Source organism: Protopterus annectens, chromosome 4.part0, assembly GCF_019279795.1.
Source record: "Protopterus annectens isolate FY-2018-M chromosome 4.part0, PAN1.0, whole genome shotgun sequence".
NCBI lineage: Eukaryota > Metazoa > Chordata > Ceratodontiformes > Protopteridae > Protopterus > Protopterus annectens.
Genome location: NC_056733.1, coordinates 293,547,554 through 293,570,761, shown reverse-complemented (window position 1 = coordinate 293,570,761; position 23,208 = coordinate 293,547,554). Strand labels below are relative to the sequence as shown.

Sequence of the window (23,208 nt, the reverse complement as noted above, 5' to 3'; positions counted from 1 at the left end):
TAAACAGTGTGTGCATCAGCTACTAGGGGCAGGGACATGAAGCACTGGATTTACAGAGAGGGTGCTGGAGGGCTTGGCTTGGACACTTGGCTGATGATCTAGCCCTCCGGCTGTACCAGTGGGGAGTCTTATTGGGGACCTAGAGGGAAATAGATATAGAGACCTCCAGACCCTGAGCTGAGTGTGTTCCTTGTGTGCTCTTAAGGAAAATTGTACTTGATGCAGAGAGGTCTGCATCTGGAAACACAGAGTGTATCCATTTGTATTCCAAGTGCACATCTCTCTCTAGTGTTAGTGGTGAGGATTCAGGCTCCTTGATTACTGACGCAGTATGGGGAAAACACATATTGGTGCTCAGCACACCTTGGCAGCAGTGGTGGGCATCACATTTAATTGGTTGGCAGTGGTAGGATCATCACACACTCACATATTGTTGAGTGGTGGTGTGGATATTGACTTCCTGTAGCCAGAAAGTAGTCGTCACTAAAGAAGATGCTTGTACTCATAAGCAGCCACAGAGCAGACATTCAGAGTTTCATATCAGAATAGTTTTATTTATTTACCTTTTGTTAGCTTAGATAGTCAGGGAGAGCAGGCAAGGATGTCAGCAAAGGATTATGGCAAGCTGACAAGGAACCAGATGGCTGAGATGTGCCAAGTCAAAGGACTGGGGCATGCCAACCTGACTAGCAGGAAATGATTGCAGCCTTGGGTACAGCTACATCACAGACCAGCAACCAGGAAGACAAGCAGACTGGCATTAGGGATGTGCAGCTCTCAGAAACAGGACAGTTCAACTTTTCCTCAGAGAACTTAAAAATCCATCTGGAGTTAAAGAGACTTGAACTGGAGGCCAAACAGTTGGAAGTAGAATCAGCAAAGAGACTACAGCAGTTGAAAGCCGAAGAAAATGAGAAACAGAGACAACATGGAAAGGAAATGCTGACTTGTCACCAGGGTCATGGAGGTAATGGGGAAGCCTAGCCCAAATCCTCAATTGCCCCAGAGTACTGTCTGGTTAAGTTACCTGCTCAAGGTCACACAGCAGGCAAATGAAGATGAAAAGATTCAAACCATATACACTTGAACAGGAAGCAGTTTGCTAACAAGTCAGAGCCTTTTAAGTCCACGATTTCCATTCTTAACATGTCACAGATCCTTTGTAAATGAAAACCTACACATTGCTGAAGGGAAGAAAAAACACAATATAGCAATATTCAACTGGAGGGTAAAAGAAGCAAAGACAAACAATAAAAGAGAACAGTAGCAGTTATTTTATGATTTATGCAGAGAAGCTATAGTGAAAATTAGTGGAATGCAAAGGGATAACTTCACCATTAGAGAAAAGAAAAGCTGCTGCCTGGCTAGTCAAAAATTGTCAAAACACTATCAAATGCACGACCATGATTTATAAAATTGTATACCATCTTATGGAATGTAATCTCAACCCCACCTCCAGAAATGTGCTCTCCCTTATTCCAGCTTGTGCATGTTTTGGATACCATGCCTTTTTAATTCAGTGCTATCATATTACAATGTTACTAGAAAGCTTAGGACCCCATAAGAGATGAAAATCAGCCCTATTCCATGCAAAGTTAGTTAAGAAAACGTTTTCACTAGGCCTTTTAGCTTTGCTTTTTATCCATATCCCCTAAAGCCAGTTATTTGTTTTGGGTAAAACTTCAGATTTTTTTCTAGCCTGTAACATACTCTGGCACTGGTCTAACTAAGGTCTTCTAAACAGGGAGAAGGATATCAATGTGTCTAGATGTGACATATCTCAAAACAGATATAATAACGCAATATGTTTTCACCACAGTATAACCTTGCATGCCAAATACCAAGTTATACCAAAAAATTCTGAAATTACAGTTTGTTAACAAATCAATAAAATCAATTAAAAAAAAAATAACTGTACTAGTATACTGTGTCAGATTTGCTTCATTCAAATTCTGACATATTTTAAGGCACAAAATAAAAAATAAAAAATTAAAGAAGGCATATATCATGGTGTGCATAGTGTGCATCTAGCTGTATACTTGGATCCTATTTAGATTATGCAGTCATAAACTATAACAACAAATAAATCCAAATCCAACAAAAGAATCACACTGACTGTACTTGAAAGTATATTAATTTAATGTACTTAAGCATTTCATACAATATTAATAAGTTTCATCAGATTTTTAAAAAAGCATCCACTGACGTATTTGCATAGCAGCATATTACATAAATAAAATTCAGCAAAAATAATTTAGTAATATTTTTTGAGCAATAACACATTTTGTATTCAAAACATATAGAATTATTTAAATTATTTCTTAATTGAATGTTTTCTTTAATACAGGTTTCACAGAATAAGAATCAGTAAGCAATGGATAAACAGTTGCATTAAATTTTATAAACCATCTATATTCACAATCTCCAGTGTGATTAATAAGACCATCACCTCTATGTGTGGTTATAATCAATGGTAGCACCCTAAAATTAAAATTGTGTTGTGTACTTTCTCTTATAAAGTGCTTTGCTAAAGCATTGTTTTTATTTATTTTTTTTTAATTTAATAAATATGCTCAGTGATTCTTTCCTTAAATATCATGTTCATTCTGCCTATTCAGAATGCATCACATTGGCTACAGGTGACTAAATAAACTATATTCCTAGATGTACAATACCAAAGAGGCAGCTGTTATGAGGCAGTCATTTAACTATAGATGATGAAGTTATAGATGGCACTTTAGATATGATAGTTACTGATTTTAAAAGACAGGGTTATAATATTGCACATGTGATAGATGTCAACAAAGCAGTAAAATCAGAAAGGTTAATAAGTGCTTCTCCATAGTTTGGAGTACAATGTACAACTGAGAAAATTAATAAAGAAGTCAGTTTAAGAGTGCCATTAATGAATTCCTACAACATTAATATGGTTACATATATTAATAAAACTTGTGATATTTTGCCAGTTAATATTAAGATAGGTAGCATTATAGGTATGGTTCCCTTCTTTTAAAAATAAATAAAACCATGAATAAGGATTAGCCATTAATATCTATGCAGTGAGGTAGTCATTTGCATAGGAACTGTAGTTGTTTAGTTATATTCTTTAACCTCATCCTCTAAACCCTCAAACATGTCACTGCAAACTATTCATACTAGCTTTATATATAACCTACTACATAAAATAAAACTTTGCTTGATTTCTGATGACAACTTTCCAAATGAGTACTTGAAAACTGCTGCTGATGCCATAGCCTATTGGGTCTATATTACTTTGTTGAAAGCTTAATTGAGTGAATTGCTAATCGTCAAACTCAAATCAGCAAAATCTCAATTAAGCAAATGACTGTTCCAGCCAAACATTTCCTAAGGAAAAACTACTAGGCCAGCTACTGACCGGAACAAATACAACAAAATTTAAAACCTTGCAAAGTGGGGTGCTTTGCACCCCTTCCCAACTATATATACCAACTCCGAGATCACACTACAGTGGAGAAAAAGGCAAATCCTTGTTGATGCCCAATGATGTCCTTTCTCTAGGAAGTTTTTCACTGAAATGATCAGTTGCTTAATTGAGCTTTTACTGAATAGGGTTCAACAAATAGCAATTTGCTCAATTAAGCATTTGATGAAGTGATATAGACCTAGCCTATCCTGTCAGCATTCTCATTAACAGATCAATCATAGGATCCTGGGTCCCCATCCTCTCTGGAAAAAAAGCTATTATAGCTCCTTTACACAAAGGTGGAAAATCCATTGAATTGCCCAACTACCGCCCAATCTCCATCCTATCCCCTTTCCAAAGTTGTAGAAAAATGCAAATATAAACAGCTTCTAGACCATCTCATCCATAACCAACTACTAGCACCCGCCCAACACAGATTTAGAACAGCACATAATACTACTACCACAATTATAGCTTTCTTGGACATAGTCAACAAAGCAAGAGACTCTGGCCAACTAACCTCAGCACTTTTTCTTTGTCCATCAAAAGCATTTGATACTGATTCAGACACTAAACTCTTACAACTTTCTTCCCTTGGTCTCTCTCATTCTTCTTTACAATGGTTTTCTAGTTACCTGTCCGACAGACAACAAAGTGTAAAATGACAAGGTTTTCTCTCCCAGTTTCTAACCAATAAAATAGGAGTCCCACAGGGATCCATCCTTGGACTCCTTCTTTTCAACATCTTTATAAATAATCTACATACTGCCTCCTGCCAAAGTTCCCTAATTCAATACACTGATGATTCAACCCTCATCTCCTCTTCCAACAAAAAATAAATAAATAAATAACCCAAAATGCCTTTTCCTCCATCGAATTCTGGCTTAATAATGCACAGCTCTTACTCAACCCTAGCAAAACCAAACTCCTCCTCTTTACCTTGAATGCTCCCAACTGACTTTAAGATATTCTTGCTGAATAACACAGAAATCAAAGTGTTCCCTTAAACCAAATTACTAGGAGTAATAATACATGATAAATTAACCTTTGAGCTTCATATACACAGCACTATCAAAAAAACTCACCAGAAACTAGGGATGCTCTATCGCCGCAAACACTTCATGGACACAGCCACCAAAACTACACTAGCCACAACCTACCTTTTCCCCTCATTAGTGTATGGTGCCTCTATTCTAACCAGCCTAAAAAATTCACTAAAAAGCAAACTCAAATCCTGCTATAACAAAATTTGCAATAGGTGTATCATACTACAAACACCACCGTTCTCCTCTTACCCCACTTAACTGGCTAGTACTTCTACAATACCTATACTACCTCCAGTTAATGGCTGCCCACAAAATTGTCTATAAACCAGAAACCTGTCCCACCTTAAAACGAACACTTCAAATTCTTATACCTAGCTGGGCTCTCCACTCTGAGAACAAGCAATATCTTACTTTACACAAACTAAGCAAAGTTGCTGGTCAATGTCTATACTCCTATTCAGTGACCAAACTATGGAATGCACTATACTTAGATATCAGAAGAACTGCAAACCACAAAAAATGTAAGTTTATACTAAAAGACTTCCTTTTCAGGACATGTAACTGTCCATGTTCGAAACAGGCTAAGTCCCACATCTTAACCTTTACCTTACCTTAGCTGTAATACACCCACTCCCTCTTCTTCCCCCTCCTACCTTCATTCCTCCATATTTACCTGTATTGCTACTATCACCTCCACTAACTCTTACCATTCCCACTCCTGTCTTAAATCCCCTACTACATTCTACCTAATCTCTGACACCCCGTGATAATAACATATCCTACCACCTTCTTACTCTTTCTTTCGCCTCACTCTATCAGCACCCCTATCTCCTATTCTAACTATTGTTTTTCTGTTAGTTCTATTTAATAAATTAAATTACTATGTAGAGAAAGCATATGACAAGGTTCCAAGAAAGCTGATCTGGGCAACACTGTGGTGGTTTAAAATCCCAGAAACATTGGTAGAATTAGTGCAGGCTATGTACAAGGACACAGTTACTCAAGTACGAACAGTGTTCAGCCTCACAGAGGGGTTCCCAGTGGGAGTGGGTGTACACCAGGGTTCAGCTTTGAGCCCACTGATGTTCATACTGATGATGGACTACATTATTAAACAGGTTGGAGGGGACAGATCAACAAAGCTACTGTATGCAGACAATGTGGCTGTACAGGCAGACTCTGAGCTAGAACTTCAGAAAAGGACAGGAGAATGGAATGCAAATCTGAAGGCACATGGGATGAAACTAAGCACAGATAAGATGGTGGTAATGGCAGCAAATTGGGGAAATCAGAAGACGCTGAGAATAGAGACAGAAGGGAAGATAGTGGAACAGGTAAACAAACAGCTTCAAGTATCTGGGAGGTGTGGTTGAGGAGAAGGGTAGTCTGAATGAAGAGGTCAAAGCTAGAATTAGAGGGGCTGCAGCCAACTGGCATAGAGTACCGGGTGTAGTCTTTGACAGAAGAATCCCAAAGAAGCTGAAAAGTAAGGTGCACAAGACAGTGGTGTGACCAGTACTACTGTATGGTACAGAAACCTGGGCAGTAAAGGCAGAACAGCTAAAGAAGCTAGAAGTGATGGAAATGAAGTGCCTGAGAAAGGTGATAGGATGCACACTGCGGGACAGGCAAAGAGATGAGGACATAAGTGCAGAAGACAAAGTAGCTCCAATTACAGAAAAGATCAAAGAGAACAGATTATGGTGGTTTTGGCACGTGTAGAAAAGCAGAAGACAATCTGGTGAGGAAGATTTGGGACAGACAGGAAGAAGGTAAGAGGAAGCGAGGACATCCAGTAAAGAGGTAGATGGATTGTGTGAAAGAAGATCTGCAACAGTCAGGCATGAGTGTTGAAGAAGGCAGGAGTGTGGCACTGAATCAAGAGAGCTGGCACCAGTTAACGTGATACCCTGACCCCATGTAGAAAAAATGGGAAAAAGGGGGCTGATGATGATGACGACGATGAACGTATCAGTTCAGTACTGCATGACGCTCTAATGATGGAATATAGAAGTTGCACCCCCTGCAACTTCTATATTCTGTCTCCAAGATTGCACTAATGTGGAAAAGGGTGAATTTCCCATTCCACACTGTACCACAACCTGTAGTCATAACATCAACCACTTCTAAGGGAATGCATAGTAGCATTCACTGCAACAGACACTCACAGACATGATGGATGGCAATACGGGAATCAGTCATCTGGCATTCGACATTCCTGTGTTTGCTGAGCCATCCTTCATCATTTTAATAGTAAACCACATATGTATGTATATATATATATATATATATATATATATATATATATATATATTATATATATATATATATATATATATATATATATATATATATATATATACATACAGAGAGAGAGAGGTAGGTCCTGGAGTTGGAGTTATTACTTAATATATCATTTTGCTTTATTGTTGTTTAATGCACTTTATTTTTTATTTTTATGACTACTTTTGTTATTGCTGTCTGTGTTATTATTACTAAATTTCAATTAAAGATACATGAAGAAAATGACGTATTGCTCTTTGTTTCTGAAAATTGCTTGTTTTCTGCTAGCTAACCAAGAATATTACCAGCAGTGGACAATTAATGAGCACCAGTCTTCTTGTATGAACCTTTCAACATACACCATTCAGGAATTAGAAACCATTACAGAGGAATGCAGTTTAAAAAATCCGGTGAGTTAGATGCACTGCATGCAGCAATATGTGCTGAGAATAAGAGACTAATGCTAGAAATACTTGACACAGTGATGTCTGCACTTTTAATAATCTGTCTTTCTTCTGAATGTTGATTATATTTTACTCAGAAAAAAATCTGAGAAAAAAATATATATGCTGTATTTTCTTTTGCTAGAATGCTAGAAATGCTAGAAATACTTGACACAGTGATGTCTGCACTTTTAATAATCTGTCTTTCTTCTGAATGTTGATTATATTTTACTCAGAAAAAAATCTGAGAAAAAAATATATATGCTGTATTTTCTTTTCAGCATCAGCTTGCAGTGTCTTCCTGTAGGCTTGCAAATTGAATGCATTATAGAGTAAAAAAAAACAAAAAAACAACATTTGTTACTGGGGTAAAAGTGGGGTTAGATTTTTGGTCACAATACAGTCCTTGATCAGTAAAGGTAAATTTACATTTTCCCTTATCTCTTTTAGTATATTCTGGTGTTGTTTTGCAGTTTTTAAAGAAATAGTCTGTTGATTAATATATATATATATATATATATATATATAGTTGTAACTCAAAAGGAAGAAAAGTTTTTGTGGGTATAAAAAAAGAGAGACTGCACAAATCAATGAATGTTCATTTATGTGTATCACATATTTTTGAAATAAAACTTTATATAGCGTAGGTAAGTAGGAATGTGCAAGAAAATGAACGTTTGAAGAAAAAATGATAGTTGTGAAGTTGTGCATGATTGCATTATAGCAGTTAATGTGTTATGTATGAGTTTTTGTGGTTAGGATTGGAATAACATTTATGTAAAAGGAAAGAGTTAGTTTTATGCATGTTTGGTGCTATGTGTTCTCTGTGTCACTTTATGTTGTGTAGTATACTTTTAGGGAAAGGGACAGTATTAGAAGCAGGGGTTAGGATTAGCACACATGAGTAAGATGGTGTAGGGGAACCCCTGCCCACTCTTATTTATGTGTGCTAACAGAAACCTTATCCCAACTCCTAACACCATCCCTATACAGTACCTTACTACAAATCCTTTCCCTAGCAGTATCACTATTCAGACAATGCTTGAATAGCTTCTTTTACAACATGATTTAAAGTGAATACCACTTATATCACCATACATAATGTCAAACCAAACTGATCAACAACATGCACATTATATGTTATTGTGCATGCACCAAGAATTAATCCTGGCTCATGCAAATCTTAAAAAAAAAAAAAAAACAAAGAAGGCACTGTTTTATGCAGGGGCCAAACTCCCCTACACACATTCCCCAAACCCCCTGCAAATTATATATTCTAACTCTGAGATCACAGAGTCCCCATAAAAAAAGGGTTCAATTCCCTTACCTGTCAGCCATCTGTTTAGTTGTCCAGATTGTGCCGATTAAACAGATTTTATCAAAGTATCATTCAACAAAGTTACCAGAACCCCCCCCCCCCCCCCACACACACACACACACACACACACACACACACACACACACATATATGGGTCTACTTCACAAGCACGAAAGACCAGAAGACCGAAGACAACAAAGCCGAGATGAAAACTCTGAAACTTCAAATGAATGAACAAATGCATAGCTGACAGTAAGTGACCACCGAGCCAAAAACTTATGGAAAATACATCGCACCATTTCCAACCCAAACCCTCTAACTAAATATTCCAACTCCGGGATCACACTGCAGTGGGGAAAAGTGTAAATTCCCCATGTTGGCCAAGTGGTTACTTACCGTTGGAAAATTGTCGGCTATGTAGTTGTTCATTGAAACAAAGTTTCGGGGTTTTCGTCTCGGCCTTGTCGTCTTTGGTTTTGTGGTCTTTCGTACTTGTGAAGTAGACCTATATATATATATATATATATATATACATACACACACACACACACACACACACACACACACACACACACACACACACACATCAATAAAAGCAGAAAACTAGTTTTACAGGAATGGCTACTCTTGATAGTGTTGATAGTGGCATATAAATTTGTAAAATGGGCTGTTGTCACAACTTCTTCTGTAAGATCTATGTCAAAGACCATTTTGTTCTTTCTCTGTCTATATATATGTATGGGATTATCTCAGTTAGTTATTGTAAATAAACATCACTGTGAAAAACATTGTCACCATAATGTTTACATGCTGCCACACATGCACCAAGAAACAGCTGTTGGCACAACAGAGTTTAGACCATTTTAAAGGCACCAGTATATATACATATAGATAGATAAATATAAATATATATACGTTTGTATATAGAGAGTGATATATATATATATATATATATATATATATATATAGAGAGAGAGAGAGAGAGAGATGCTTATCTATATGTATATCTGTTTGATAGATATGAAATTTCTACAGACCCTGATTTATTTGTCCTTGTAAAATTTTACTGTAGGAGGAAAAATTGACCACCACCAAAATATGGTGGGTTTGTGTGCTGATTTGTGTGTGTGAGTGTAAGGGTTAGGTGTTTCTGTGGGTGTACAGGTGATTGAGTATGAGGGAGCTTGGGTGTGAGTGGGGATATCTGGGAGTGTGTGTGTGTGTGTGTGTGTGTGTGTGTGTGTGTGTGTGTGTGTGTGTGTGTGTGTGTGTGTGTGTGTGTCTGAATATACGTGTGTATGTGTCTCTGCATGTGAGGGTGCCTAATGTGATACATAGATCGCCAAGTATAACATTAGTGAGGTCAAGTATGACAACTCTAATGTTTGATTAAGAAACATGGCAATAAGCCAATAATGAGGTCTTTCTCATTCCAGCTATACTTGTCTCAGAATCAGATTTTCTTGATATTTCACTAATTGACCAACCCACTTTAGGCAATTAGTGGAAGAGATTAGCCTTTTTATAGACATTCCAGACCTTGTTCCTCTAGAGCATTTACTTGTGAGTAGACAGTAACAGTCATGTCAGGTATAGGGCCTGATAAATAATGCAACAGTAGAGAACAACAGTGCTGAAGCCATAACTAGTACTTATCATGCAGTAAAGTACTGCTCAGTTCCACCAATGAAAGCTGAATGTCTATAAACTAACACTATTACTAAACAACTAAATTCTAAACTAACAATGCTGAAGGGTGAAAAACTAAATTATGAGCACTTTTTTCAGGGGGGCAAGATGCCTGACAGAAAGTGGTATGGTGAGGAAGCCATCCTATAGACCCTGAACGTATATATTATATAAATAAAAATTCTGTGGTAGCAGAAATATAAAGAAAGGAGAAATCTATCACAACAAAGAAATCTCTGCTGATAATTGCAATCATAGCATTAGTAGTTTCCTAGGGAACACAGTGGTAAGCTTTCTATTCCTTGGCTTCTTGTGTCTGAGGCACCTGATGCTTCAGGAAATGTAATTCAGTGACATGTAGAGAAGTCATACTGCTCAAGGGAAGTGACAGTATAGCTTCACATACGCTGTATGATCCAAATGGTACAATATTGATTCCTGCAGCACTGACAAATCTAATTATTCTTCCAAGAACAAGCCACATACTGCTCAGATACAGAACCAGTGAAGGAAGGATGCATAAAGCTCCTGCATAGTTATAAGAAGGAAAGCAGTTTGAATCATATGTATCAATTTCTGGAAATGTGATAAAGGTGCAAAATTTGGCAGTCTTCAAAATTCTAAACTTTTTCTGTGTGGAAAAGTACTGTTAACACAAGGGTACCATTTCTGGAACATGCTACAAGTTAACAGCAAAAAACAAACAAAAAATGAAACATAAAACAGAGTAACAAAAATGAATGCATCTAACAAATTAATACTAGTATGATGGGGAAAGGAATGTCTGCAACATATGTAATATTCTTTTTTCTACCCTGTTAATGATCTCAAGTAACCGGCCACAAACAGTAACCCAGTGTCTTATTTATTCACCTGTCCAGACATGAGCTTTGGCCATGTTCTGACCCATCGCATTATACAGACATCTTTTTTGCCTTACTCTCTATATCACCCTAAGGGAAGTCAGCATTAGTGTACCTCTAAAATTATTTTACTTTTTCATCTACCATAGGTAACTGTGGAATTACTCAAAAATGTATACCTCTTCACCAAACAATTCTACATGCATTTCTAGTAAATATGCTCCACTCAACAACTCTATTAAATGTAGTTCCTTGCCTAGTCAGTGTTTCACTTCCTAATCTTGCATATATAAAACAAGTAATGCTATCTATAATTTAGGAGGTGCCTAAAACCAGGAATTTCTGAACATGCTTTGAAAGTATGTCAAATGTTTCCACCTGGCTTTCTTTACCACTGACATATTCATGGATTTTTCGCCACCGTACACTATTGCTAGCAGTTGCTTTTTTGTGTATAATTCTTTTGTGTATCTGCAAAGATTTGTACACAGGGATGACTGATATATTATCTTGTAGGCTCTTATTTCCTGTTCCTGTTGAATTCTGTCTCGCACCTACTTGCATCATATCATAGCATTTTAAAGGTGGAGCATCGGTAACTAGTTGTTAAGTATTTCCAAACTATTTCCTAGTTATAACACCATTTCTTTGCTGCATCTTGCTCTAAGCATTTTGTTATAGACACAGCTGTCTCAGACATGTTAGATTTTATCTTCTGGCCTCGACATTTTCTCAATTGCTTGGATTTTTTTCTGGCTCTGGTTTTAGTTACTATGATGTCAGAATTTAACCCATATAATCCAAACCTGTTACTCCTATTTTTCTTCTACTCTTATTTAACTTGACATTATGGTCTCCTAGTTGACTCTGCAGCTGTAGCAGCTTCTTCTTGTGCTATTCACATACTTAATCCAACACAAAAACATCATCAGTTATGTTTAAAGCATCTTCCAAGCCTTCAACTGCTTTTGAAACAGTTCTTTGGGGTACTTCTGATGCTGGCAAAATGCTAAAGAGAAATTTGAAAGCTCTATGCCTTCTTAATGGCATATTAAATGTATACAATGTGGATCTTTGTTCATCTGGTCTCATCTGCAAAAACCCTGGCTTGTCCATAGCACTGAAAAAATGGCATTTAGTATTACTGAAGCCACCTTCAGTTATAAATAATGGGTAATTTTCTCATTTAATCACTTTATTCAGATCTTCTTTCTTCATAACAGTGACCTTACTTTTTGCCTACTCTTGTTTGCTCTAATTGCTTCTCAGTCACACTGTGGCCCGTGATTCTTTTTGATTCCATTTCAGTTCATTTCTTAAAACTATCAACATTTTTCATGGGGCACATATAAGCATAAAAGAATCAGGTATTATTTGCATGTGGTTATTCTCTTGACACATTTCTTAAGTCCTTAAACAAGTGAACAGAGTAATGCAGGATATCTCTGCTTTGATTTTGCCCACTTTCTGAGCTGTGTTTCTGATAGTGTGATTGATTCTGAATACAGGCCTTAGTGTTTAGCAGTATTGCTTACAAAAATGCCATATTTTTAACCTGTGTCTAGTTTAAATTCCATATTCTGTCCATATTTTTTGTCCCTCATGCCTGCTGAGCATGTAGCTTTAGACATGACTATGTGTATTAATTCTTCATCATTTTGGCAAGAATAATTCACAGCATAGCTGTCACCTAAGCCATATGGGCAGTCATGAGGGTTTTTCTATGGTTTTCAAACCTAAACTCTCCCCATTTGCTGGTCTGCACTGATGCAAAGGTCTGATATGCCTCTCTCTCTGATTATGTACATTCCTGCACATGTCACATGAATGCTATTGCATAGATAACAGTTTGGAAAAGCCAAAGGCACATCATCAGCTAATATGTGGCATGCTATGCATCTCTCTCTTTAGTAGGTGTTGGCTTTGAAGTGGAACTTATACTGGCAATGTAATGGACTGGATCACTTCTTTTTGGCAAGTTAGGACAGGTTGAATAGACCATTCAGTCCCTCTTTTTTTCATCAGCTCCTCCACTGATAGTTAATCCTATTTGTCCTGTGTCAAAGCCAGGGCTTCTTCTTTCTGAAATACAAAGCTAACAGTATAGTCACTCAATTAACTCTTAGCATTTCTAAAGACTTTCAGCCATGTATTCTTTTTCAGACGTATTACAATATCAAGTCCTTTCACTTCTGCAATACCAACAAATAATTCATTTTTAGATTTCACTTCGGTATGTAAATTCTTTTGATTACACTAGTTTTCTTGTTTTTTTTTTTTTTTTACAAAAGCTTTAAAAATGCCTTCTTTATGCACATATTCTGATTTCCGGAAGATTGTTTTTATACTTACAGCTACACCTGCTTTAGTCTTGGATTAATACACTATGAAGCCCTCCAACCAATCCTCATCTCTTTCACTTTTATAGCTGAAAACTTGATGTCTTTAAGGATTTTTCTGCATATGTTGCATGGGTCTTTATTACAGGAGCTTTAAGGTATCACACAGTGAAAACTCTAGCTTGGCTGGATTTTCTTGCAGCATGGGGGCTTACTCCCACATTGAAAGGTACATGGAGACTTGTCCCCTGCAAAAGAAAAATGTCTTTTGTGTTTTGCGACATTAGGAGTGTCATTTTGTAATGCAGCTTCTCAAAGGATTTGGTGTTTTGAGGTTGAATAATTACTTATCTATTAAATGAGATGAGATTATCCAAAGTGGACCTATCAATTAAATTATCTATAAAAGAATGACATAGTTAGATTTACAAAAATGTGCAATATTTCTGCATCTTGGCAATTGCAAGATGAATATTTTCCCTTTACAGTTTGGTAAATGTGTCACTAATTCTCTTTGAGTTACCCATACATTATGAAACAACATAAAGACAAGCACCTCATCATTTCTTATACAAGCACAGCTCTCACATAAATTCATTATTTGTATTATGTTCCATTTTCTTGTAGTAGCTTATGACCATCAGGGACTAGTTGTGTAACAGGTCTGATAAGTGGAATTGTATAAGTTTTAAATATGTCTAAAGGTCAGAGCTTATTTGGATAACCTGTTATGCTTCTCATCTAATTTTGTCACTTGGTTTATTAATTTCTTTTTGTAATGTTTAGTTCCTTACTGTGTATTGTTTTGTCTTCCTAAGTTTATTACTCAGTACATTGTTTTCATGTATTGTTTTTGCAATGAATTTGTAATATATGCAGCCATACTTAAACACCAATAAATATTTGAATAATTTCCTTTTTGTAGTAGATTAATGCAAATATTTGTTTCCTCTTGCCTATTTGTTTTTACTGCAGGATACATTTTCCGTGGCTATCTCTTACATGACGGGAAGGATTATTTACATCTCTGAGCAGGCTCCTTTTATTCTTCATTGTAAAAGAGATGTTTTCAAAGGCACAGCTTTTGCAGACATTCTGGCTCCCCAGGACGTGAGTGTCTTTTACAGTTCTACAGAACCGCATCGTCTACCTTCATGGAGTTCACTTGGAACCTGTAAGTCACTTACTATAGAGGATTTCTAAAACTGTCAATTACCAGGGAAGATTGACCTCTTATCATCACTGTTTTTTGTAGAAAAAATTGATATGTGTAGGGTTATACCTCTGAATATACAGAACATCGGCAGCTATGTTTTGTTACCTAACACATGTTTTTTAAACCTGTAATATTTTTTCATCTTAAACGTTTCTTAGTGCCATATTCATGTGGACCTTAAGATATTATTTCTCCAGACAATCTCACTCCTTATGGACACCAAATGTCTGTGCTTGAAGAAACCTGGACAGATGAGCTGTGAATGGATACAGTCATAATTTTGTTCACTTTGCTGACCCCCTGCATTTGTCCATAACGATGTTGTACATGTGCTAGTGTGGTCAAACAATGCCACCTGCCATGAAGGCAGGCAGATATTTTACTGATCTCTCTCTTTCTCCCAAGTATTAAAGAGCTGGAGAATGACCCCAGACCTTCACTATACCAGCCTGAACTTTATTACTTGGCACCAATGAATAAATCATAGTTTATGTTTACTATTTCAAACTATGCACATGTTGTCTATGCTGGGATATAAACAGAATTTATACTATTTATGTGACAAAAGGAAATGACATGAGATGGTATAATAGTAGCAGAGTAATTAATAAACAGAAGGGTCATTAGGTGATTCAGCTCTATTCAGCATTAATAGCAAAGCACTAGGAAATGATGCCATATCCATGTTTGCTAAGTTATTTGGCAATTAATGGGGAGTTATCCTTTCCATGTAAATATTGATAACTTCATGCAGAATTATTGAGCTCTGATATGAAGCTGCCATAGAGGATTCATACTTCATTTATGTGTTCTCTGTCATAGTTTATGCCAAGCAATGTGTACATTTCTATTCAGCTTTCAGTTAGGTTTTGGTTCATTTACCATAAAATCTTTTAACTATTTGCATAGAATACATTCAGTTCTTCTGTTCTTTCCATTCAGATCTGGACAAAAGGTTTCCAGCATTGCACTTAAACTGCTCAACTTGAAATGTAATAGTGGTTATATAAAGTGCATTATGCATCTCTAACGATATTAACAGCAGACCTGTTTGCAATGTATCCAGTGCTCGGGTGTATACTACAACAGTTTCTGACATTTTAAAAAAATCTTAGCAGTAGTCTCAACATCTTACAAATGATTTAGTTTTATTTACGTGTTGATTGGATTAGCCTATTAGATGTGAAGGAAACTCTAATCTCCTACATTCCAGCACAAAGAGTAGCAGGTCTTTTGATGTGTATAATGTATCTGAGCCCAGTATCAGTACAGCAGAGTTCACCTCAGTACTGGTCATCTGTCAGTTTTAGGCTCTCACTGGTCAGTTTTTGGGAACAGAATGATATTGGAATGAGTCTCTGAGTTGAACAATTGGAATGAAGCACTGTGGACATTTGCAAACCTTGTATTTCTGGACTACAGTTGGAGAACCAATACATTTTGTGTTCACAATCCCTGTGGAATTCATAGCAGGAAACATTATAGCAACACCTCATTATTTACTCACAGTAGTACTGCAACTGCTAGGAGAAAGTTTCAGAAACAAATTATACAGCTTAGCAATCAGCTAAAGACACTTCCTGGCATAAACCTGTAAGAACAATATTTTTGTGTTAATTATAAATTTCCTCAGATACATATTTTGTTTAGATGACATTCTAGAAGACACTAAAGGTTTGCATAACCCACAGGGGTTAAAACTTACTTTCATGTCAGTTTTGAGACCTGTTTTCATTTGGATAAGATTAAGATCTGAAGTGAATACCTGTTGTTGAACACCTTTCTGTGTAGAAAGACTTTGTTGTTTAACCCTCAACACCAGAGTTTAGTTATACCTCAGCTTAGAACTGTATCAGTTAAACTTAACTTGGAAGATTTATTTCAGCAACACTGCTAACTGTTGTCACCTTTGGCAAAAAAAAACATTTATTTTATTTTATTTTATTTTATTTTACATTTGTGTACCAGGAGTGTCCATTGGGCCAAATTGAGCCCGTTTTCAGTGGAGGCCTGGGGAGAAAAGTTCCAAGGAGACATAAGTATAATATAACAGTAAAATTGACATACGTACAATATAACAGTTAAATTGACATTAATACAACAGTAAAATTGACATTAATACTACAAACAACAAAATCTAAATTGGAGTAAAAACCACTATTAGCTACAGCAAGTTAATATTACTTATTTATATGATAAAGGCATTTGGCAATCTTAAATGGGTCATATGTATAAGGAAGGTAGAAGTGATTGATGACTATGAGTATTTAAGAGGGGAATGTGTAGTAGAATAGTGTTAATAAATTAGAGTGTAGAAAAGAATAGAGGAGGATTTTTGTGTGGATAGTGTGAGAGGTAGATTGTGAAATAAGCAAGAGAGTGACAGTAATGGGGGAAGATAGTGAAATGGGTGAGAGAGTAGAAGCAGTGAAGGATCATGTTATATGGGGTGTGGAGTAGGAGCATTGCCAGTGGGTAGTTACATAAAGATGCAGGGTGTTTTTGAAGGATATAGCATCATTGGTGGCTCTGAGTGCTGATGGGAGTGAATTCCAGAGTTTGGCAACATAGAAGGAATAGAGAGCCTGACCAGCGGGGAGTTTAGGTCTCATTGTTTGATCTGAGGGGTCTGTTTGGGTGGTATTGAGTTAGTGATGAGGAAAGGGCTGGACAGTAGAGAGGTTTATAGATTATTTTGTGGGCTATGGTAAGCTGTTGATATGTGAGATATTGTGGTAATTCAAGCCATTTTAGTGTGTGAAGTGAGGAACAGTAGTAGGAGGAGTAAGTGGCATTTGTTGCGAATCTTGCGATTTTGTTATAACAGGTTTCCATTTTGGTTTTTAGACATGTCCGAATGTTTGTGAGTAAGGGGGCACCATATAATAAGGTTGGTAGCAGGAAGGTAGAGGCCAGGGTTTGTTTGGTGGTGGGGCTTAGGAAGTGTTTATGTCTGTATAGGGTTCCTAGCTTTTGGTGGAGTTTTTAATGTTGTTGTGAATATGATGATCGAAGGTTAAGCTTTCATCAGTGGTAACACCTAACAATTTTGTATGTGAGATGACTTCTAAGGTGGTTTTGTTAAGTGAGTAGATTTTGAAGTCAGGTTTGTTTATTGTGATTTTTTTTTTAGGAGCGAAGAAAAGAAGTTTGGTTTTGTTTGTGTTGAGTGCAAGATGGTTAGTGGACATCCAGTTTTCAATGGAAGAGAATGCTTGCTGAGTGTGTGTGAGTAGTTCGGGTATGGTTGTGGAGGTGCAGATTATAATTGAGTCATCTGCATATTGAATAACAGAGTTGTTGGAAACACAAGAGTGAAAGTCATTGATAAAAATACTGAAAAGAAGGGGGCCTAATATGGATCCTTGAGGCACTCTAGGAATGGTGAGGTGGAGACATCCCATCTAGTGGATTGTTTTCTATTCCATAGGTAGTTGGATAACCAGAGTAGAGTTGGTGGAGATATACCCAGAGTGGAAAGCTTGGAGAGGAGAAGGGAGTGGGAGATAGTGTCAAATGCCTTAGAGAGTCTGAGGAAGAGGGAGGAGATAAGTTTTCCTTCATTGCGAGCTTTGTTAACAGTGTTTGTAAATGATAGTAGAGCAGTGATAGTACTGTGGGTGGGTCTGAAACCATTTTGATAGGGGGAAAGAAGATTGTTGTGTAGTAGGTATTGCTGGAGCTGGGAGTGTATGCATTTTTCTAGGATCTTGGAAATGGGGAAAAGTATAGCGATGGGGGCAGAAGTTAGAGGTGTCAGATTTATTACCACCTTTATGCAGGGGAAGAATGTATACTTTCTTCCAGATGGTGAGTATGTAGGATTCCTGGATTAATCTATTTAAGAGTATACTGACAGGGTAGGCTATGGCTGTAGCTGATATTTTAAGGTATTTAGGGGGTAGGTTGTCGGGGCCATTGCTTCCTGGCTTTAGTTTGAGAAGGAGCTTGGTTATAGTAGAGGTAGGGATGGGGGAGAGAGAAAATATGTTAATGGGAGGGTTTGCAGGTTGGTTATTATTGAGGCAGTGATTATGTTGACTAGGTGGAGGTGGGAAGGAGGCAGTAAAGTTTGCTATGGTTTCTATAAAGTATGAATTGAAGATAGAAGCAATTTCTAATGGTGTTTTTTCTGGATATAGACAGGGGTTACTTTTTGTACCAGGGTTTAATAATGAGGAAACTGAGGTCCAAAATTGTCTTGGATTTTGCTTAAAATTATGCTGTAGTTTAATGTGGTGATCTCTTTTATCATTTATGATTAGACGTTTTACTTGGTTGTGGAGATGTCTATACAGCTGGAGGTCAGTGAGATTTGTAGTTCTTTGCCATTTTTTCTGGCTTTGTCTCGAGTGAGCATAGCCTGTCTGGTACTTTTCCAAAGCCAGATGATGTGTTTTGATTTTACTCTTTTGTGATGGAAAGGGGCATGGCTGTCTAGGACTTTTAGGAAGGTTGAATTAAAAAATTCAACTGCTTCATCTAGCAGGAGGGTTTTTAGTATATTCCAGTTAATAGATTTTAGATGGTCGGTAAAAGTATGTGGGTTGAAGTTGGTGAGGGTTCTTCGCATTATGTAGTGATGTTGGCTGGGTAATTGGGAGGTTTTACGTATGGCATAAATAAGCTGGTTGGTGGTCACTGATATTACATGGAAGAGTACCAGTTTCAGAGAATTTGTTGGGGTCAGAAACTAGGATCCAGTCTATGACTGAGCCACTAGTTTTATTTTTGGCTGGTGTGGTTATTTCTGTGATTAATTGGGTGAAATTATAGAGGTTGATACTGGGGGTATGGAACTGATTGACTGTGCCAGTTTATGTTTACGTCTCCCACTATGATTGTTTCATTGTTAATGTTGGTGGAGATCCAAGCTAAGATTTCTTCGAGAATGGGAGTATTGTTTCCTGGGGGTAGGTATAGTGTTGTTATACATATGCTTTTGCGGTTATTAAGCTTTAGAAAAGCAATTAGTATTTCGGCATTTGAGAACTGAGGAATAGGGGATGAGTAGGGGATAATGGAAAGGCTATTTGGGAAGAATAGGGCAATGCCTCCTCCTTTTTTTGGGGTCTGTCTAATCTAAGGCAGGACTAACCAGGTGGAAGGAATTCAGAGTCCTTGATATGTGGTTTTAGCCAGGTTTCAGTAGTTGCAAGTACATCTGGTTTACTATGGGCTATCCAGGCATGGAATTCTGGAATTTTGTTTCTGATACTTTGGAGGTTGATAGTGGCAAAGTTGAGTGATCTATGAGAATGGGTAAGGTTGGTGGTAGAGGGATTGGGCCCAGGGTTGGGGTGAATATTTCCACATAAGGAAAGAAAGCGTTAGGGGTGGAGGGTATTACTGTAAATCATTTTCGTGTTATGTGATACTGATTTGTGATAGGAAGTGGGAAGGGGGTGTGGTGATTATCATTGATTTTAAATTTTATGAGTAAGAGTGGGTTGGGTTGAAAGAGGTTGGGGGATATGTTAGAATAGGAGTTTAGTGTAGGGGAGAGTATGTCAGTTGGTGAGGTCTTGGGGGGGTAGGTGAGGTGTATCGAGGGATGTTAGATTTGTGAGTGTGATTAATAATACAGTGATTGTAGGTTGGTATGGAGAGGAGAGAAGGAGAGACATTTTATTAACCTGTGCAAGTGGTTAAATGGGTGTGGGGAATGAATGGGTGTAGGGTTGTAAGGGACAGAGGTATTATCAAGTAAGGGGTTGGGGTTAGATGGTAGGTGGAAGAGGCTGGGTTTAGGGGAGAGGAAATGAGGCTAGAACAAGTTGTAGAACAAAATAAAAGATTATGTGCATTTATGAACAGGGGTTTCAGAAAGAAGAAATGCTTTTTCAGTGTCTAAGAGATATGATCAACACATACTATATTTTTACAGCTGAGGCACAGCTAAATTCATTATTTTCTGAACATGGAGAACTGAATAGCATTAGCAATATGGGGTTTGAATGTTCATATTGTGATAAATGAACTCAGTGTATTAACTGGAAGGGAAATTTGTTGATCGATGGACAACACTTTTATAGAGTGCTGAACAATCAAACAAAAACGAGAGAAAGAACTTGCATTGAGAATTTTGTAGTAGGGGGCAATCTTCACTGTGACACCCATGCTTCCCAAACTTAAATATACCTATGAAATTTACAGTGAAGTAAAAAGAGAATGCCACTTAGCTAGTGTGGATGTTGACGTTGTCAAATAATCTTCTCTGAATGATATATCTCTGTAAATACTGTGAAAAACTATATCGTGGAAGGCATCAGTAGTTTCTTCTGTATTTCATGGATTTTTACAATATATGGGATTGAAGAGCATTTCTTGTCTGTTGTATTGTTCTTTGTTGGACAATGTAAAGCATTTAAATTTAGAGTAGTCTGAAACATTACTTTGTCTCTGAGAATATACAGCATTTCCTTTACCCCAAATGCAATTCATTTTATTTTCACACAGCAGAGTAACAAGGTTATTGAATTGATAGTTTTGAATAAACATTAGAATTGCACTGTATAATACTCTCAAAAAGGCAGGGCAAAACGTGAGAAATTCTACTTTATACAAAAACATTTAGCATTATAAAGACCACTAGAGAGAAAAAAGGGTCCAGGATAACATCCCATCTAAGTCTGAAATATCATTTATTGGTATTTATAGCTAAATGGTGAAGCTGGTCAGCTGCCTTGGTTGCATGGCTTGGGATGAAGGGTGAGGTAACACCAAGTGGGAATGTGTCATTCTATTGACACTACTTTGGTGAATGACACTTCAGGGAAAATGGTTTGCTGAAACCACTTTCAGTGATAATGGAGTATTCCCTTTTCTCCACTGTTGTGCAACTTCTGATTAAGCATATTTAAGTTCATGGTGTGGGGGATGTCTCCCAACATAGTAGTGTAGGGACTATTGCAGTGATTATATAGTGATTTTGGCAAAATATTTTTGCTGAAATATGATTCATCCAAAGTGGTGTTGATCTGTTAACATAAATCTACATGCAGCATATTTGCAAGACATTCTAGCAGTCTATTTCAAGCTGGAAAATATGCAGCAGTTGTAGCTAGGGCAGCAGAAAAGCTGAGATAGTATTATCTAACTCTAAGTACTCAGGGTAGATTAAAAATATATTAAGGAAAGTAAAAGACTGTATTTGACAACGTTGCTATTTTAATTGAAGCCTAAATAGTGCTTTTGGAAATAACAGAGTGCTATAGTCAGGTCTGAGGAAGCAACCAGGACAGGTTGTGAAAGCGCTTACCCTTGTAATAAAGTTTCTGTGGAATCTCGTTTGGACTTTATTTGGCTTTCTACTTGGATATGAGCTCCTTTGTGGTGGTTCAGTGATTGGAACATATTTTTGTTTTTGATATTTTGATAATGGAAAGGTGTGAAAATTAGATATAATTTGATGTTTTTAGCATCATTTAAAAATGAAGTGTTTTCATGAGCTATATAACTCACAAAAATGACAGCTGCTTTAGTCTAAGGCCATTTTGACTGAAAAATACAAAACAATTGAAAATGTTAAGCAAACTTACTTTGCAAGCAATGGAATACACCCAAAAGGAGTAAACAGAGATGCCAAGGCTCCTAAATATGCATCTCATATATATTCCTCCTTACAGGATCTAAGAATAAAGTTGAAAAGTAATAAGCAGAAACTACATAAGTTAACTCTAGGTGTAGAAGTGACATTTCATGCAGTATAACTGCAGCATTTTTAATGGTCTGTGTTGTTCATGCTTATAGGTATTAAAACACAATCCCCTGTAAAGGCAGCAGCACTGAAAGTTGTTTATAGTAGGATCTAGTATTTTAAAGCTATAGCCTTAAGAATTGATATTTTATAGCCTATGATATGCTGTGATATCATGCTAAGGAGAACTGTATAATCAAACTAGGACACATTTATGTTTTAGATAAGAATTTGAAATTTGTTTATTGGGTTGAAACCAACAGCTGGGGCTTCAGTGATCATTAAATCAGGTAAAACTTTACTGAAAAACATGAACATGATTTACATTTGTTTTGATAACTGCTATGGTGACAAAATTGAACTGTTTTAATGGGTTATGCAAAAGGGAACCCATTAAAATGTCAGAAATAATTAAGTGGGTTATAAGTGAGTTAAGTAAAATTGCTTGTTAGACTTAATAATGTAAAGAAACTCTTGAGGAGCTTGTCTGAGTGCAAGTTTTGAAATCTGCTGTGTATACCCAGTTAGTGACCTCATATGGTTTGTATTTACAACAACTAGGTCTTGAGAATTTGCTTTAAGCACATTAAATATTGCAATTGCTGGAACTGATCCTGCAAAGTTTTTTTGAAAGAAATAATTATGAATTTATTTAGTTAGTTACACTTGGAAAAAAAGCAAACTGGTTTGCAGCAACTTTTCTGGAAATGCACTTTTAATGCATTATAACAGAAATCTTAAGACACCAGTTTGCCTTTGAAATGAAATGGAATGAAATGACAAACATATTATTCAACTTCTGCTTTTTGAGACAGACTGTTAGCCTGAGACATGGCTGAATTCAATCCTGGTGAAGGGATGGATTGT

General features: G+C 36.8%; 1 protein-coding gene across 3 annotated transcripts in view; it reads left to right on the top strand.

Annotated features, from left to right (window-relative positions):
• The window catches only part of LOC122799310 (period circadian protein homolog 1-like), a 439,191-nt gene that overhangs the window by 138,565 nt on the left and 277,418 nt on the right, over positions 1–23,208 (top strand). For all 3 annotated transcript variants that reach the window (XM_044068277.1, XM_044068278.1, XM_044068276.1), the window contains exons 5-6: positions 7,063–7,184; positions 14,402–14,600. In XM_044068277.1, the coding sequence (XP_043924212.1) occupies positions 7,063–7,184; positions 14,402–14,600 (321 nt within the window). The remainder of the gene's footprint in view (positions 1–7,062; positions 7,185–14,401; positions 14,601–23,208) is intronic.